Source organism: Megalops cyprinoides, chromosome 5, assembly GCF_013368585.1.
Source record: "Megalops cyprinoides isolate fMegCyp1 chromosome 5, fMegCyp1.pri, whole genome shotgun sequence".
In the NCBI taxonomy this organism is placed as follows: Eukaryota; Metazoa; Chordata; class Actinopteri; order Elopiformes; family Megalopidae; genus Megalops; species Megalops cyprinoides.
Window position 1 is genome coordinate 6140940 of NC_050587.1, and position 17098 is coordinate 6158037.

The following is a 17098-nucleotide window of genomic DNA, read 5'->3' on the forward strand; positions in this document are numbered from 1 at the left end:
GGATAAATCATTATTATTGTTATTGTTATTATTATTAATAATGATAATAATGTCAAATAGCGCAATTTCCACTTCGCTTACTGGGTCACAAAAGCAGGGAGTAAATGTTGTTGTTAGGCATGGGGGAATCCCGTACAAATTACAAACCGAAAAGTGAAAATATACTTAAGAAACACCAGGTGGCGGTATATTTGTGAGTTGTTCAATGGCCACGGTACCTCAAATCTTTTGTCTGACGCGCACAAAAAAAGCATTAAAGCATGCTATCACCAGTGCGCGGTTATTTTATGATAATTCATCCCCACGTTTAGCCAATGGACAGGGAGAAATACTCAGGCAAGTCGCTAGCATGAGTGTTTTAGTGCATCTGAGGAGACAGTGAGTGCAACCTAGCCAACAACCCTCCGTAAGGCAGAGGCATTTATATGCTTTCTTTGAAGTAAACGCTCTTGCGTTGTGCATATACCTATAGCCTCCACAGGAAAACTGCAAACCTGTTTGCAGGACGGTTTTTATTGAGATGAAATTTTGCAAACTGAAAGAGCCACTTGCAAGATCCCTCATACATTCCAAGCAGGAGTGCCAGGCCTTTGGAAAATACGGCCAGAGAGCGGAAGTCCTTTTCTGAAACTCATATTGAAGGTAGTTACATAGCTAAACGGAAGCAGCAATGTTCTTTGTGGAATTAGGGTAAATTAATATTATTAAGCAATAAAAAATCTATGCAACTGTTAAACACGGAGATCTACCGTCTTTGCTCTTTTGTAATATACTGTAGCTACCACATAAATATAAGGTACACCGCAGAGCTACTTTTAAGAAAGAAATCCACACAGGAGTATAGTTAAACATCTAATGTTCCATAATTTTGTAATGGAGACTAGAAAACTCACTGTGAAATAATTCTGCAAATGTTTGAAACCTGTCTTGGAAAATCAAATAAGGGCAGTCATAATAATATAAAATTTCTAATATCTAATATAATAATCTAAATTCTAACACGAAGTTATTCGAAGTAGCTACAGCTACCACTAGATGGCGATAATGAGCTGCAAACAAGACACTATGCACAAAAGGGCACGTAATTTGAGAGGCTAACTATGTGTAGGCACGTCAGCGGCCTGCAGGTTTTGCAGCAGGGACAACAGCACAGCACATCTTTAAAGCCTGAGCGACAGGGTCAGACCACACATGGCAATTTAGATCAGTTTATTCTATTACATGGCAGGTGTAAGGCACATGAAAGATTTAAGTACAAGTACCTGCTTAGAAAGTTTATTAATGGTACATGAAAGATTAAGGAATAAATAGCTTAAGTCTCAACTCTAAAACAGTCTATACATTGAAATAAAATGTGCATATGCATTTCAAAAACTATAAATTGATAAATATTAAACTTCATGTAAAAGTTTTGGGGAATCTGAAATAAAAATACAGTGATTTTAAATAGATACAAATGATCTATATAAAAGATATATTGTGTATCCACAACTACATATCCATATAAATGGAAATCTGATATGCTATGAAACCCTATCATTGCATTACTCAACAGCATATACCTTGGTGGGTTACATCCCAAAATCAAGAGAATGGGTAATGGAGAAATATGATAATTATTTATATAAAAATATTCTTGCAGAAAATGCACTGACATAAACAGGTAGACTTTGGATTTTGAAATCTTCCACTTTCTCGCAAGCACAGGTTCTACTGACAGCATTATCTACACATAAAATGTGAAGAGGAAAAAAGCAGGCACAGATGAGACAATAACGGGGAACACAACAGACAAACAACGGGTGTTTTCCAAAACACGTAAAGTAAAAACTTGACTTTAAGACTTTCAGTTGACTAGCAATCTAGCACAAACATAAGGCTTTCCCTTCTCCTACGGCTAACTACTGCTGGTGTACTCAGGCACAGAGATCCACTTGTAAATACATTCATCCTGTGTTCAGGCCGACATGAGCTGGTAGCAGCACCGGGAGCTGGGGGAGAGATGAGGAGGAAGGGGGTGGGTGGGGTCGCACTAATCAAAAGCGCTTCTCCGAGTGGGACTGGGGGGCGTCTTCCTTCCGAGACGGGGGGTGCCCTGTGAAGACAGAGAGTGCACAACACACACTTACAACACAACCCAAGACAGCACTCCACCAGGAAACGGGTAGAATACACTCAGAGCAGTCATTTCTGGGACTTTAGTGTATATTCTCTTTGGTGTACAAGAACAACAGAGTTCAGATTTCAGTAGCAGATGAGCTGTATCAGGTTCAGACAGCCTCAAGGGTCCGGCTCTTTATGGTGAAGGCAATAAGCACACTACTGTCTGCGTTCTGTGAAACAGATTCTTGTAGGTGTGTAGAAAGAGGGTATGGTATTGTGGGAGTAGCAGGGAACGTACTGGAGACTGGGCTTTGGAGAAGTTCACATGGGCATACAGCAGCATGGCGATGTCCTTGTGTCCAGCCTCCAGCGCAATGGACAGGGCGTTACTCTCATCCTGGTAACGACAGAAGAGAGGACCATTACAAGCCTCACAAATACCCTACAAGCTCTTCTTTTAGAACAAGGAGCTGTATGTCTGCATTACAAACATGCTGAAGCAGCTCAAGTAAGAAACACAATTAAGAAATTAAGTGACTTACTTCAGCTGCAATTTTATATGTTACCCATTTATACAGCTAGATATTTACTGAGGCAATTGTAGAGTAAGTACGTTGCCCAGGGGTACGACGGCAGTGCCCCAGCAGGGAATCAAACCGGCAACCTTTCAGTTATGAGCCCTACTCAGTTTTAAACATGCGTATGTGCAGTGTCATGAGCAGATACTGATACAGTGTCGCCACAGCGGCTCTTGACTCAGGGACACTTACACTGTCGCTGAGCGTGGCGTCGCAGCCAGGCTGGGCCAGCAGCAGCTTGACCATCTCCACGTGGCCATGCTCACTGGCACACATCAGCGCCGTGGATCCCTCATCATCTTGGATGTTAACATCTGCCCCGCAGGCTAGCAAGGCTTTGACCATGTCCATCCTCCCATGGCTGACTGCCAGCATCAGCCCTGTCTGGCCAGCCTGGGGGTGGGGGGGGCGAGAACAGCAAACTAGTCAGGTTTTAGCTGATCTGAGGCCAGTCGGAGGTCAGTCTGAGGACAGCCTCAAACAGGACACAGCAGACTCATCACATGCATGTCAGACAGAGAGGGCTTTCAGTAACAGCTCTTGAAATAATAGCATTTCAAGCAAAGAAGCATATTCTTTACTTTAATCTAAATTCTTCAATTTTTGTGTTGATTTATGACACAATGAGCCAAATCAGCATTCAAGGCAGCACACATCAATCATGGAAGGCTCGAAGGGCCACAGGATAACACTGGAGCTGACCTGGCTGGCCTTGGCATTGACATCCCCTTTACTGAAGAGCTCCTCGACGATCTGCATGTCCCTCTGAGTTTCCACCGCCGCCAGGGCAGCGAGCATGATGGGAGTGTAGCCCGCCTTGTTCTGCTGATCCACATTGCAAACATCTGAAAAGGCAGGGATACAGGTACACTCTCAGGGCCAGCTTTATGGCTAAGAGGAGGAAAAGAGCCTCCATGGTCAGGATGGGGTCTCTGTACATGCCAGAAATGGAGCCTGAATCCTCGAGGAGAGCTGAAGATATACTTAAGTCCAAACCCTTTTAAAAGGGCGACACTATACCATACCCCCACACCATACTCTAAACTTCAGTCATGACACTGTACCATACCCCCACATCATACTCTAAGCCTCAGTCACGACACTGTACCATACACCACATCATACTCTAAGCCTCAGTCATAACACTGTTTACCTAAGAATCTGAACGTCAACTGAGGAACTTCTTTAAGGAGTTCAGCAAACAGTAAATGCCAGGACGTCGATAATCTAGGACGACCTGTTCCAGATTCACAATGCTAAAGGACATGCACCCATAAAAAGAAACATTTCCAAGACTGGACAGAACACTGGCACAGCTAACACTGGCGACACCACCAGCTTATCAGTTTGCGAGGCGTTACTTGTCAAGGTTATGGGAAAGTTCATCCACAGTGGTGTGAAATGACTCAAAGCGTGGGGGTACCTGCGTCCAGCAGCCTCTTGACGATGTCAAAGTTGGAGTGGGACACGCTGTAGTGCAGGGCGGTGTTGCCGTTGCCGTCGGCCATGTTGACGATGTGTCGCAGCACCGCAGGGGACACGGCCCGGAAGGCCTCCAGGTAGTCCTCCACCATGGCCGGAACTGCCGACTTCTGGCTGGACACGCGGAACCACTCATGCTGGAGCGTGCTGAGACATGTTCTCTGTGGAAAAGACCCACAGCTTTACTGAACAGCCTATTCCAACAGCGAGAGCAACATCTAAACCACGATGGATAATATTACATTACATTGTCATTTAGCAGATGCTCTTATCCAGAGCAACTTACACAGGTTACAGCTTTTACATGTTATCCATTTATACAGCTGAATATTTACTGTGGTAATTCTGGGTTAAGTACCTTGCCCAAGGGTACAAGCAACAGTGCCCCAGTGGGGAATCGAACCAGCAACCTTTCGGTTACAAACCCTGCTCATTACCACACTATGCTACACTGCCGCCCATAAAATCTGGAGGTTACACATTTAAAGTCAAACTTGAGGTACTCAACAAGGATGACCTGCTCTCTTTATTGCTCTCCGGTTGGACATAGCAGCATGGTCTAACTGAAGAATTCCCCAGGGACATGTTCTGTTAAGTAGTACAGATTCAACCTAACCACAATTGCAGAGAATATCAAGCAAGAGTTGACTTTTTAGTTTCTTATTAATCATGCATTTAATCATTATGCATTTAGCTGTCACTGAAACTGATGCAAACTGTGAAGGTAATAACACAATGTAACATGAACTTGAAAGTTATTCAAAGTGAAAAGCATCCAGCAGTGTGCCATTCATTAGGGCACACCCTCATGTATTAGAAAACTATCACCTATCATCTACACATCTATGAATTTATGTCCAGAAACAAGTGTGAAAGAGGTAACGGCACACCTGTTGGTAAAACAAATAGTGCTGCAGCTTGTAACTCTCACGAGCTGTGTACAGAGCAGCTGGATGTTTTAAAGCAAAAGTGATTCTGTAATCATGTACACTGTAGTCATGAACCATGTGCCACTCCAGCTTAATTCCACTGATCAAACATTGACAAAGACAGCAGAAGGGCTTCCAGCTCATCCAAAATGTAAATCTGTTTCTGCTCTCTCCTGCCAGCACACAGCTGGGCATGTCCGGGAGCCCTGCCATAGGGGCTGGACTGGTGGCTGAGCATTCTTCCACACCAGGTTCGAAACAAAGGGCCCAATCATTTCTCTCCTCCCAGATAATAGAGTCAGAAAGTGGGGAATTTGTTATTTAAATTGGAGCCGATCCCTGCATCGAGGGGGCCACTGGCTTAGCCACTGCGCAGGACCGCAGGGAGACTGCAGATGTGAGGGACTGATGTGGAGAAACAAGCAGAGAGAAAAGCAGCTGGTCTCTTCCTCCACTCTGTGACGTAGAAGTGGGCACTCTACCAAGGCAATAATTACAAACCACTGCACATTCCAGGGTTAAAAGCAGACTTAACCAAAATGTAAAATCTGTTTATGCAGAATATATACATATTTTGTGTTCATATAACACTAACCTTCCTTTATATTTTTTGTGAGTTTTGAATGTCCTGTTAAGCTTATTAATCAAATGTCATTTTAGAGATGAGAAAAATCTTAACATTATGGCAAACATCTGAAGACACAGCTCTTCCGCACTCACCTGAACACCTGAAACACTACCACCTACAGCAATTTCTTATGTCTTGTTTTCAAATCTATGGTTTCATGCACTCGTATCTCTACCAGCTAGCTTATACCTTGTCTGGCCAACTGTTGAAACTTGGTTTCTAATATTGTTGACTCCTTACATGGCCTTTTGCTTGTGTTGTACTCTGCCTCACTTGTAAGTCAGTTTGGAAAAATTAATCTGCCAAATTAATAAATTTAATGTAAATGTAAATGTAAAAACATGCTCTGCAAAGAAATACACACAACCATATTCTCCTTGGTCCATACATAGAGAAGACCTTCTCACCACATCTTTGCTGTTTAAAGCTTTGGAGTCATTCAAGTGGGTTTTCAGCACGTTGCAAGCAGACATCATTTTCTCACTTAACTCATACCTAAAGGGTGAAAGAACAGTTCAGCCACTGGTCAGGTTAATATTACTAGACCGTGTGCAAAAGGGTGCGCTTCAACAAAGCATTAGTTTGGGTTGGGTGGAGTCCCCCCTTCACCCTCTCAATCTCCAACCCAGCCCCCAGCTGAAACCACCCACCTCTCTCGTATTTCAACCTTTTCTGGACCTCTCTCCTCTCCTACTCCAGCCTCCACTACTTCCTCATTACAGAACTCCTCTCCTCTGTTCCCCAGCGCTTCCGCCTCTCCGTACACCTCCTCCTCTCCCTCCTCATCAGAGCTGCTTTCCTCAGTGCTGGAGTCATCGCTCGACGTTGTCTCGTACCTGCAGCCAGGACGCAGAGGGTAATTTCATTGAGAATACAATTAAACTGCCCATACTACACAATGCAGGCCTTACTTTAAATATTGAGCCAGCTGAACTGAACAAACGTTTTCTTGGTTTAAACAAGACAATGTGCATATGAAAACAAAGTGTAACGCTCTCAGTCAAAGGTAATGAAAATGAAAAGGATGAAGAGAGGATGTCCCGGCAGTTTTCAGAAAGCTGAGATCAGGCATTGACACTGTGCTAGGTAAGCCCCCCGTGCCAGGTAACCTCCCACCGCAATGCCAGGCAACCCCCTCCATGCCAGATAACCCCCCAACTGCACTCACCCTCCATTAACGCCAACAAACTGCAGGTTCTTTTTGGTGCTGCTGGAGCCCTGGCGGCCATCTTTATTCTTCATGATGGACTTCAGTGCATTCTGTTTGCCGGACTGTCCTGGAGAAATGGGTAAACCAGATGGTAATGAGGGCTGAGGCCATGGGGCTATTTAACAGCGTGGTCACTTTGTAAAAACTCTCACTGGGGCGAGCGGTTGCAGACAGTTACACAGAGTTTTAGCCTGAATTCATATTCCATTTTAAACAGACTTTGAGCACACCACTCCACTACTATAATATGGGCTTCCATAAAGCAGCACAAAGCAAAATGGTAATGTAGTGACCACCACACAGCCCAAAGCTGGCACCATTCAAATGTTACTCTATATAGTAATATTCTCTGAAAGACACACTTTTATTGCTTGTTTCAATTACTGTCAGCTACAAGCACTGTAACAGGCTTGTGGGGGCTCCATATCTCACCACAATATAATAACTGCAGTCATTTGCTACAGCCTTCATTTAAAAAAGGAACACACATTCAACTGAATGTCTTCCAGTCTTCCCTGCTTCTAAGGACAGAACACATTCACACAAAGTATTTTAGACCAAGTCTACCACAGGCCATAATTCTCTGAATGATGGGAGCTTTCCAAAACCTAATGCTATCTCAAAAATTTTAAGTACAGGTCTTGCACAGCCAATACCAAACCCAGAAAGCAATCTCCACCTCCAGTCCTGAGCCCAGGGCTTTGCATTTGCGCAGTTAGAAGGGGGAAGTGGTCAGAAAGCTGCGAGGCCTGCATGTAGGGATCTGCACAGTTTCGCAGAATAGAGAGTCCCTTGTGAGCAGTGCAGTTAGTACCCAGGCCAGCTGTATTTTCACAAGGGTGGATATAGACTCTGAACCCGAGGAAGCCATGGATGCTTCATAACACACACATGTGCACACACATACTCACCATGCAGAGCAGAGGACATCTGCTGGTCCATCAGGCTCTTCTGTGTGGCTGTGCTCTTGGGGAACGCAGGGGTCCTCGTCTCAGACGTCACGGCCTCCATATGGGTGACCTTTGCGACTGACCGCACCGTCACGCTCACATGGGACCCGGCCCCACCGATGGGCCGAGACCGACCCTCGTCTGCACCGCAGCCAGACAGAGAGAGAGGAGAGGAGTGAAAACCCAAACACCTCACACCCCGGCCTGACAGACACGTGTTTAGAGAGGGCATAGACAGAACGGCCGAGTCCAAATGAAAACACTGTAGTCTGGGAAGCACGTCTGTGAGCATTCTCCAGCACAGATGCCACTGCCATGTTTACACTGGTCCGCTGGGTGTTTGGGTTTTGTGGCACTGCAAAAATGTGGTGGTAACAATGAGCTTTATAAATGACCTGCTGACACCTGAAGGTGAGAGACAGTGGCTCTTCCATATGATCATGAAACAGGCTAGAGAGTGTAACTACCAATTACTGATGAAAAAGATTACAAAAATGCTGGTGGATATAGCACTGATTTAAGTAGAATAAAGACTTCTGAAAAAGCTTTTGAAAGCTTTGCTTTTGGGGTCTGTGCTGCCTAAATTGGACCATATCAGCCCCAAAGCCAAAGTTCAGATTAGCATGTTGGTCTGTAGCTTGTTTTTTACTGTGATAAAAGCTCATTATGTGTGTGAAACAGTAGGAAGAAATGTGAAAATGCTACCTTGTAAAAATAAAATCAGTCTACCCCTTATACTGACAGGAAAACCACTAAAATCTCAGACACCCTGATTAAATGATTTAAAAAAGAAGAGTAGTAGTCTTCCCACAACATCTTTATCGTTAAGTTTCGACAAACCATCAATTACTGACAAAATACTTCAGATCACACAGAACATGTGAAAAAATGACAGGGAAAGCTGGCCAAATGACATTTTTAAGAATTTTAAACATGCACGGTTATACAATAATCCAATACTCTTTCCTGAATAGAATAGAATCAGAAAAAAATGTTCATATTAGGATGAAACCATTTTTTGGTACGAAAACAAGACTTTTAAAACCGCTCACGTCAGACCACAATGCCAAATTTCCTGTATTCTTGAAGCTGCCCATCTGACTTAAACCTGGGCAAATGACTATGAGCATACAGGTCAGGAATTTGATGAGCATTTGACTTTCAGGATGTACTGTAGCTGTTTTTTACTTCATGAACCAAACACCCTAAAACCATCCTCAGCCATTGTCAACAAGAGCTTTTCAGGTGACAGAAAAACACATATTGCCCTATAAATTCATTAAATCAATTTCTTCACTGAATAAATTTAAAGACACAGAAAAGGATCAGGGTATATGATATAGCACACAATGAAGATAGTTATTATAGTGCTAGTGCACTAATTTTACTTCTCTAGTGTGAATAAGATATTATGGCCTTCTATCTGAGCAATACTTGATCATATGATGGCTAACTGTGCAATAGTGTAGAGCAGGAGCAACCCTCTCAGAAGGCAGCAGGCTTCACATACAGTATTATCAGCAGCCACAACTGACTGAGTGACCAAAGTACTCACACAAACTCTTGTGTTCTCATGTCTTTTTCCCAGTTTGCACCAGTAAGAGTATGCTCTTCCTTATTTTGATTAAAATCAAAATGCGTTTTGTGTAAAATTTTGAGAAATGTACATTTTAAACATGTTGTTGATCCAGCACATTCTCAAAAAATGAGACTCACAGCTTAGTTTAACAAATGAGACTTGAGTCATTTCCTACAATTGTTGAATAAATGATTAGGCGTTTAGCCAATGTTGTTAGTCCCCACAAATAAATGAGGTACTTGTACTTCCAAAGCCGCAGAGCAGTATTCAGGGTAATGACAATGCTGACATACATGTCAAATACTATTAAGCTAGTGTTTACACTAAGGTGCAACACACAATGCTAAAGCTAAGCCCCTGCTCTAAACAGGAGAGTCAGGGCTCCACAGCTTGGACCACTGGACACTGGCCATTTTCTTAGATTGCAGAAAGAACAGCCAAAATTAACAGTTAAAGCCTCACTGTCTTCCTGCCTTCTGAACCCATTTTCCCGGGAGTCCACTGTTTGGTTAGCGCTTGACTAACATTTAAGCCAAATCTGCTTCCTCTCTTGTGAAACTCAAAAGGAAATGCCAGTTGCAGCAAATACTGATGTATTACATTCAAACTGTGAAAACATTACACAAATACAACTATTAGTAGTGTGCAATGTAATTATCTGATGAATAAGTATATTTGCAATAGCATTTTACACCAATATATTCTATTGATTCCTCTGACCCTTTGAAATGACTGCTGGCTATGAAACAGTTTTCTGAAGTTCAACTGCATCTACCTGCCCAAGGGGAGCAATGGTATTCCTTCATTTGTGTTCTGAAAGAACAGCTCATACCAGCATGAGTCAGTCGTAAAAATCTTTACAAACTCCCATGGGTAACATAAAAACAGCTATTTTGCCCAAATATGGCAGTTGTCCCGTCCCCAGCACCATTCATGGACTTAAATGTGGTCAGCTCTGCTCTGGCTGTATGTGCCCAAAATTCACAATTTTGCTGGCACAAGACTATCATTGATTAATCTGATTTACCCAAAGCTGTCTAACTGAATTGAAATGTGAATATTTCTGCATGTTGTCAATAGGCATTAAAATGATTTGGTTGCCAGAGAAGTGCAGCAAATGTAGACTAAAACAAAATGATGCCATTATACTGCATAATTCCCCTGATGTCTGAAAATGACATTATGCACTCAAAAAGGCAGTAATGATTAGGTGTTTACCCTAAAATTAGGTGTTTAATCTTGGCAAAGTAGATTTTAGATGAGCAAACTAGTTATTTAATGTAAGGTGAGATAAGGTTAGGTGAGTTCTACCTTTGTTGCTTCTCGCAGAGTCTGGACTCTGCTGCAGGTTGTTGAAGCTGCGCAGCTCCTCAGTGCTGGCGGACTTCACGGCCGAGCTGATGGAGGACAGGGTGTTGACCAGCTGGCTGTTGATGGAGCCGATCTGGGTGTGGGGCTGGCCGAAGGCGTCTGCCAGCTCGGTGTAGTTCTCTGCCAGCAGCATCTGCTGCTCCTGCAGGAGTTTCTGCACGCGCTCAATGTAGTGGTCCAGCCCGGCCGCCGTCTCGGGCTGAGCATGCGCCGCCTCCCACACCCTCTCATCCCCGACTCCGATGCTCCTCGTTTTGGTGGGATCGGGCAGGCGAGAGGGCCCACAGGCGATATTCCTGGTTTTCAAACCCACCAGAAAGTTCTCGTTGACGTTCGCCAGTCCAACCCCGCTGTCTTTGGTCTTGGGGGCTGACGGCTTGGCCAGGGCGTTTTCTGGCCTCGCCGAAGTCCCCACTGCAATGGAGCGTGTCCTCACGGCCGTCGGGGAGCCGTTCACCCGGCTGTCTCCCACGGACACCGACCGGGTCTCGGTGGGCACCGTGCTGGTGTGCCTCTCTTGGGTGCTCAGGCTTGTGTTTGTGGTGGAGTCGGTGAACACGACCCTCTCTGTGTTGGTGAGCTTGTGTGTTGTGGCTACTGCTGCGCTTGTGTGTTGGCAGGTAGTCTCAGGCACAGCCATGACTCCCATATCGGCTTTCTCCACCTGATCTGTGATTGTGCCGAGAGAAACCAGCTCTTTAACAGGGGACACTGTCACATCCACTGAGCAATCTCCGCATCCAACTGAACACCACTCCTTCCCCTGCTCCTGCTGTGACCTGGAAAGGCCCAGACTGTCCGCCCTCTCCTCCGTATTCACTCCAACTTCACAAACATTCAGACTCGTCCCCACGCCCTGGCTGTGAGTGACAACGTGTCTTCCGACACACTGATCGCGGGTTTCCACTCTTTCCTGCACGACCCATCGTTCCATGGGGGCTTCAGGGCCTATGGCAACGTGCTTCTGCTCTGGCCTGCACAGCACAGCCACTGAATGGGCCTCTGAGCCTCTCCCTCTGCAGGTAACACCCATCTCCATATGACCTCCCACTCCCTGGCTCTGCACCTCCACTTTAGCTTCCACTGCAATGCTGTAGGCAGCTGGCCTAGCCATCGTCCCCTTGTCGGCCCTCTTCCTGGACCCCGCGGCCTGAAGCTCCAGCTTCAGCTTGCTCATCTCCGCCTTGTGGGTAGCCTCCTTCAGCTGCACCTCCAGCCTGTAGATCTTGTCCTTGAGGGCCTCGATGGTCTGCTGCTGCATCTCGATCTCGGCCTCAGCCTCCGTGGTCACCCCCAGCATGGCCTCCGTCACCCCTACTGCGGTACTGCTCGTCTCCAGCTCCGTCCCGACCGCCACATCGTTCCGCTGTTTTGCTGACCTGCGGTAAACGACCAGGTCTTCCATGCTCTTGTCCTCCCCCACTGCAACGGACCGCTGCTCCCTGACTGGCTGCATCTGTCCCACGTTTTGGCTGGAGCCGTGTCGGCCCTCGTAGTTACCATCCTGGATTTTCCTCTCCAGCTCCTGCATCTCTGCAGTCAGCTGTCTGAACTCCTCCAGCCTCTGGGAGCTCCGCTCTCGGCCTTCCAGCTCATCCTCTGAGTCTATGTGCAGCTCCGGTCCCTTCTGGACCCGAGAGAGCTGCTCGAAGTGTTCAGTGCTCCCCACACTGTGTGACCGTTTCCTGAAGGCTCCGCCCTGGCCCTGGCGGGAGAGGCTTTGGCTGCTCACCTGCGCAGCCAGCTGCCTCTTCTCCTCCTGCAGCACAGAGATCTTGACCTGTAGGACAGGGATGGTCTTCACCTGCTCCTCCAGCTCCTTCAGCCTCTTCAGCGCCACCACCATCTGCTCGCGGATGTTCTGCAGCTGCAGCGGGCTGATGCTGGCGATGGGGGTGGTCACCCCCGAGCTCAGGGGGCTGTGGCGGATGGAGCCGCCCATGGATGAGCTCAGGTACAGGCTGTGCTCTCCGTTGGGCTGGGGCCCGTTGTGGAGGCTCTGGGTGTGGCCGCTGGAGCCTGTGAAAGAGGACAGGGAGCCGCTGGATCCCATGCCCCCGAAGCTGGCCAGCCTCCGTCTGGGGGCGTCGTGGGCGGGGGGTTGGGCGAGCAGGCGCTCCTGCTCTAGCCTCCTGCGTGTCTCCATCAATGTCTTCTCCACGCGTGCGTTGTGCCTGGGTGCGCCCGGGGAGAGGGGCGGCTGCGCTTTGGTTTCAGGAGCGCTCAGAAAGGGGGCGGGGGCCTCATGGCACGGGGAGGCCCCAGGCAGAGGAGGGGTGGACTCTCTGTCTGTGGAAAGCTGCAGGGACTGCTTGCTCTCATCGCTGGTGGAGGAGGACAGGGACTCGGTGGAGGTCCATTCGGTTTGCGGTGCCGTGGCGGGCTTAGCTGCTTTGGGTTTCCTCTGGAAGTTTAGCCTCTTGATGGTGTTTCCGCTCTGTATGTCATCCACATACTTGAGGAAGTCCAAGTCTAGCTGAAAACCGTAGGGAGTCTCCAGGTAGTAAAGAGCCTCGGAGTCCCTCTCATTCTCTGGACTTGCAACCCGCTCTCCTTTTTCTGTGGAGAAAACACAGAGAAGGAAATGAGTCTCACAGGTCTCACAAGGGCACTTTCATATCAAACAAAAACATTATGGGAGGGTCAGCAGCTGGTAAGAGGAAATGAAGCCTTTCAAGAATGCTGGGTAATAAAATTGTGTAAACTGAAAAATGCCATGGATAATAACTAAAACATCTTCAGGTCAAAAAATAAAGGAATAACATACATTTATGAAATTATTGATTCAACTCCTGTAGGAATGTCAAGGTCAATTTGACAGTGGTAATGTCAGGTTCTGTTCATGTACATTCCCTATGCAGGCAACAGTCATCAACTGCAAAGAAGTGAAATTAAACATCACATTTATCATTTTTATAATTTATTTATAAATTTAAATTTATACTTAAATTTATTTGTTTTAATAAAATAGTACATTCTGATGTACTTCCTCAAATCTATTCACATATGTTAAAAAATATATTATTAGATTATGATATTATTTGCTTAGCAAACTGCCTTTTCCAGAATAACTTGCAAATGTTACATATCACCACTTTATAATACAGGACATTTACTGAAGCAGTTCAATTTAAGTACTTTGCTCAAAGGTACAACAGCACTGCCCCACCCAGGAATCTAACCTCCAGCCTTTGTGTTACAAGATTCCCCTTCCCACACCCTTATCTTTACACTTAATTCCATATCAGTCTGACAATTAATGAAAGCTGTAAAAAAAAAAAAAGCAAAAACAGCCCCTGCATAGCATAAAACTGACAGCACAGTAAGGTTCTGCTGTGTCTTCCTTAACATAAAGCTTCTACCTTTGCTAGTTAAAATCTGTCACTTTGGTACGCATAAACAACATTGCTGGCTAGTACAAGTGCAGACACGAGGAAAGAAACATTTCTTCTCAGCCTTTCTGGCAAAGTGCATAATTTATGTATATGTTCATCATGTATGTATTCAAACAATGCAGAACAGCTTGCATGATATCAGTGAGACAGACACTAATGTCAGGCCTACTACTTCTTTATTGAAAGAAAACACTTCAGACTGAATTATGTTAATTCCTTAAATCTGTTATGCTGCTTGTATTGAATGAAGTCAGACATTGCTAGAAAATAATCTTTGGCGTAATAAGAAAAAAACATTAAAGAGCATTCCAATGGAATTCCCATTGTCCAGAGCTGACAAATTGCTTTAGACAGGACAAATGGCAGTTGGTAATGCCTGGAATAAGTATTGATCTGTTTGTTGTCATTGTGAAAATTGAACATAGCGACATGAAAAAGCATTTCTACAAAAAGGCCAGAACAACTCAAACTTTAACACAGAGTTTCAAATAGCCTGGGACTTCAGCTGTTTACGGTAGTTCACTCACAAAGTGAACAGTAACAGCAGCTCACATCACAGTCCAAATTCTTTACTGAGTGCCAGTCGCGTGGTAGAATATATCCGCTCTCTGTTGACCAAGTAACTTTCCGCACCATTAAAAACTCATACATCTTGAGTCTGCTTTTTTGCATAAAGCACCCATTCTTGGTAAACCCAGAACTTTCCTGACTGAAAACAGTTTCTAAAACGACAACAAATCTAGCCAAGGCAATGTGTTTTTCCAAGTGTCGAATTTTCAGCCAAGCTCCTCAGAGCAACAGCAGCAGAATAAAACATCTTAGTGAACTTCATTCACTCCTGTCATTTCACCCTTACTTACCTAAGTCTTACCAGTGACCCTCAGTAAAGCTCCTGTAGTCCCTGCTAGCTTCTCTGTTCCTGTAAGGAGAGCAAGCTGGCTCTCTGCTATTCTCTCTAGGCTTTCTCATTTCTCACTCCACGAGGGAAAAAAATTCCACAATTGGTGTAAACTTAGCTGAGGCCAGCATAGCCTGTCATAGTCTGACGCTCTCGTCCAATAAGACTGATCCCTCCTCTCCTTGTTCCTCCTCTACCCAGATGGGACCCCCTCTGCAGTTACTGATACCTTGCTAGACTCATTGTCTCAAATGTAGTCTACATTTAGGAGACATGCAATGTTTTTCAACCAATTACATCTTTGTATAAACTAATTCTCAAAAATTTCTCAAGTAAACAACAATCTGAATTAAAAAGGATAACTTCATAACTTAAGGCTGTTGTTTAAAGTGCTGACACAAACACATACTTTAGCATACTTCCAATGGCTACAGAAAAGTCATTTGATACAAGCAAGTCACAGAGTCTCGTGTGGTGAGAAGTATTAGGCAACCTTATGTTATATAATTATATTTTTGTACTGACTTTCAAAATGACTCAAACAGTGAATTCAAAGAACACCTTTTACCAGTTACCATTTTTCTAATGGGATTTGGAAGAATTCGTATCACTCCTTATGTAAAGGTTTTTTTTTTTTTCATAAAATGACAAAGTAGCACAGCAAATTCCTGTGGAAGCTTTCTTAACAGCAGCAGTGCTCTGCTACCATTCATAATTAAAATCAGAACTTAAGTCAAAAAGATAAATTAATTTGCTTTCAGAAAAAGCCACCAACATCTCTGACAAGGCCCTGGCTCCCCAAGTAGGAATAAATCCTTTTTTTTTAACTGGGTTCACGCTGATCTGGACACAATCAAGGAAAGTGTACTGCTTAAATATGTAGTCCTTGTTTGCTGCATATTGGTTGATAGATATTGCTGGACAAGTAAACATACAGTTCTGTGGTGGAGACTCTCAGACAGAGCTTTCTTTAAAAAGTCACACAGTGTCATTTAAATAGCATGCCGGTGCCATTGTTTGTCGTGTGCCTGACCGTTTAAAAATGGCATCTCTTTGGGAAAGTACAGGCTGGTTGCTGTAACCACTGTGGCAGGGCTCAGAACCACAACTCTCCACATCTGACCAGGGAAGATAATATCCCTGCGATTATCTTTTTAAACTGCTTTCTGCACAAAATAGCTGACCAAAATTTACTAGGGCCATCGGAACCGTAATCATACAGTTGTGTCGTGCTGGGGAAGAGTCATTCCTAGGTCGTCTAAAGCACTGCCTGTCTCCTGGTCAAGTGAAAAGTACCGGTACCAGCCAATTCAAACAAAAGATTCATACAATGTTAATCTGCACTCAGTGATTTTTCAAATTTATCTTGCCAACTATGCAAAGACGACAATGCTGAAATTCTATTATCAGGAAACCATACTGAAGGAATTTTCCAGCTGGAGGCAGTTATAGAGATAGTTTATAAAAGGACAAACACATACTTGCGACCAGCATAACAGACCCAAAGGCATGAATGACATGGGTATCTTTGGCAACAAAGGTATGGTCAGATTATAAAATGGGTAAGGTAGTTATACACTTAGGCCTATGTTCTACAACCTCTCCAAAAATGTTTTTTTTTTTTTTTTTAATTTAACGTATGTCCGCAGATATGGGCTTAGTTGTATTACAGAGATGAGGAGGTCATTTTGGTCACTGCTGGCTTTGTCAAAATGAGCTTTTCACGCCAAAACGCTTGCCAGCACTGAGTAAATAACTAGAAATAGAATTCTGCAGACAGTCTTCATCCCAAAATTCCATTTCAGACCATTCATGGTTTTCCCCATGAACCTAAAGTGATGACCAACAACTCTCAACACTTTGCACTGATTATTATTATACACAACTACTCTGATCAGGTAGTAAGTTCCCCCTGTTCTCCTTCAGAACATGTTAATATGTGTCCAATTGCCTTCCCTCTCTCAGAAATCACTCG

At 44.6% G+C, this 17098-nt stretch overlaps 1 protein-coding gene across 1 annotated transcript; it reads right to left on the reverse strand.

Annotated features, from left to right (window-relative positions):
* Nucleotides 1–1418: 1418 nt before the first annotated feature.
* LOC118777345 (KN motif and ankyrin repeat domain-containing protein 1-like) lies at nt 1419–13385 on the reverse strand. Its single transcript, XM_036528156.1, has 10 exons — nt 10771–13385; nt 7842–8021; nt 6889–6997; nt 6371–6556; nt 6128–6215; nt 4105–4324; nt 3384–3526; nt 2874–3074; nt 2402–2500; nt 1419–2095 (listed from the first exon to the last, which is right to left on the reverse strand). Exons 1-10 carry the CDS (start codon nt 12974–12976, stop codon nt 2033–2035), a joined length of 3495 nt encoding a protein of 1164 aa, XP_036384049.1. The 5' UTR covers nt 12977–13385; the 3' UTR covers nt 1419–2032.
* Between the last annotated feature and the right edge of the window lie 3713 nt (nt 13386–17098).

What these genes read in the sequence shown, in the direction of transcription:
- LOC118777345 (XM_036528156.1), bottom strand. Translation starts at nt 12,976, where the DNA reads ATGGAGACACGCAGGAGGCTAGAGCAGGAGCGCCTGCTCGCCCAACCC. An exon ending in CTTTAAACAGCAAAGATGTG is followed by an intron (nt 4,325 to 6,127) that starts GTGAGAAGGTCT and finishes TCTTTTCCACAG; the next exon opens with AGAACATGTCTCAGCACGCT. An exon ending in TCAATGCCAAGGCCAGCCAG is followed by an intron (nt 3,075 to 3,383) that starts GTCAGCTCCAGT and finishes CCCCACCCCCAG; the next exon opens with GCTGGCCAGACAGGGCTGAT.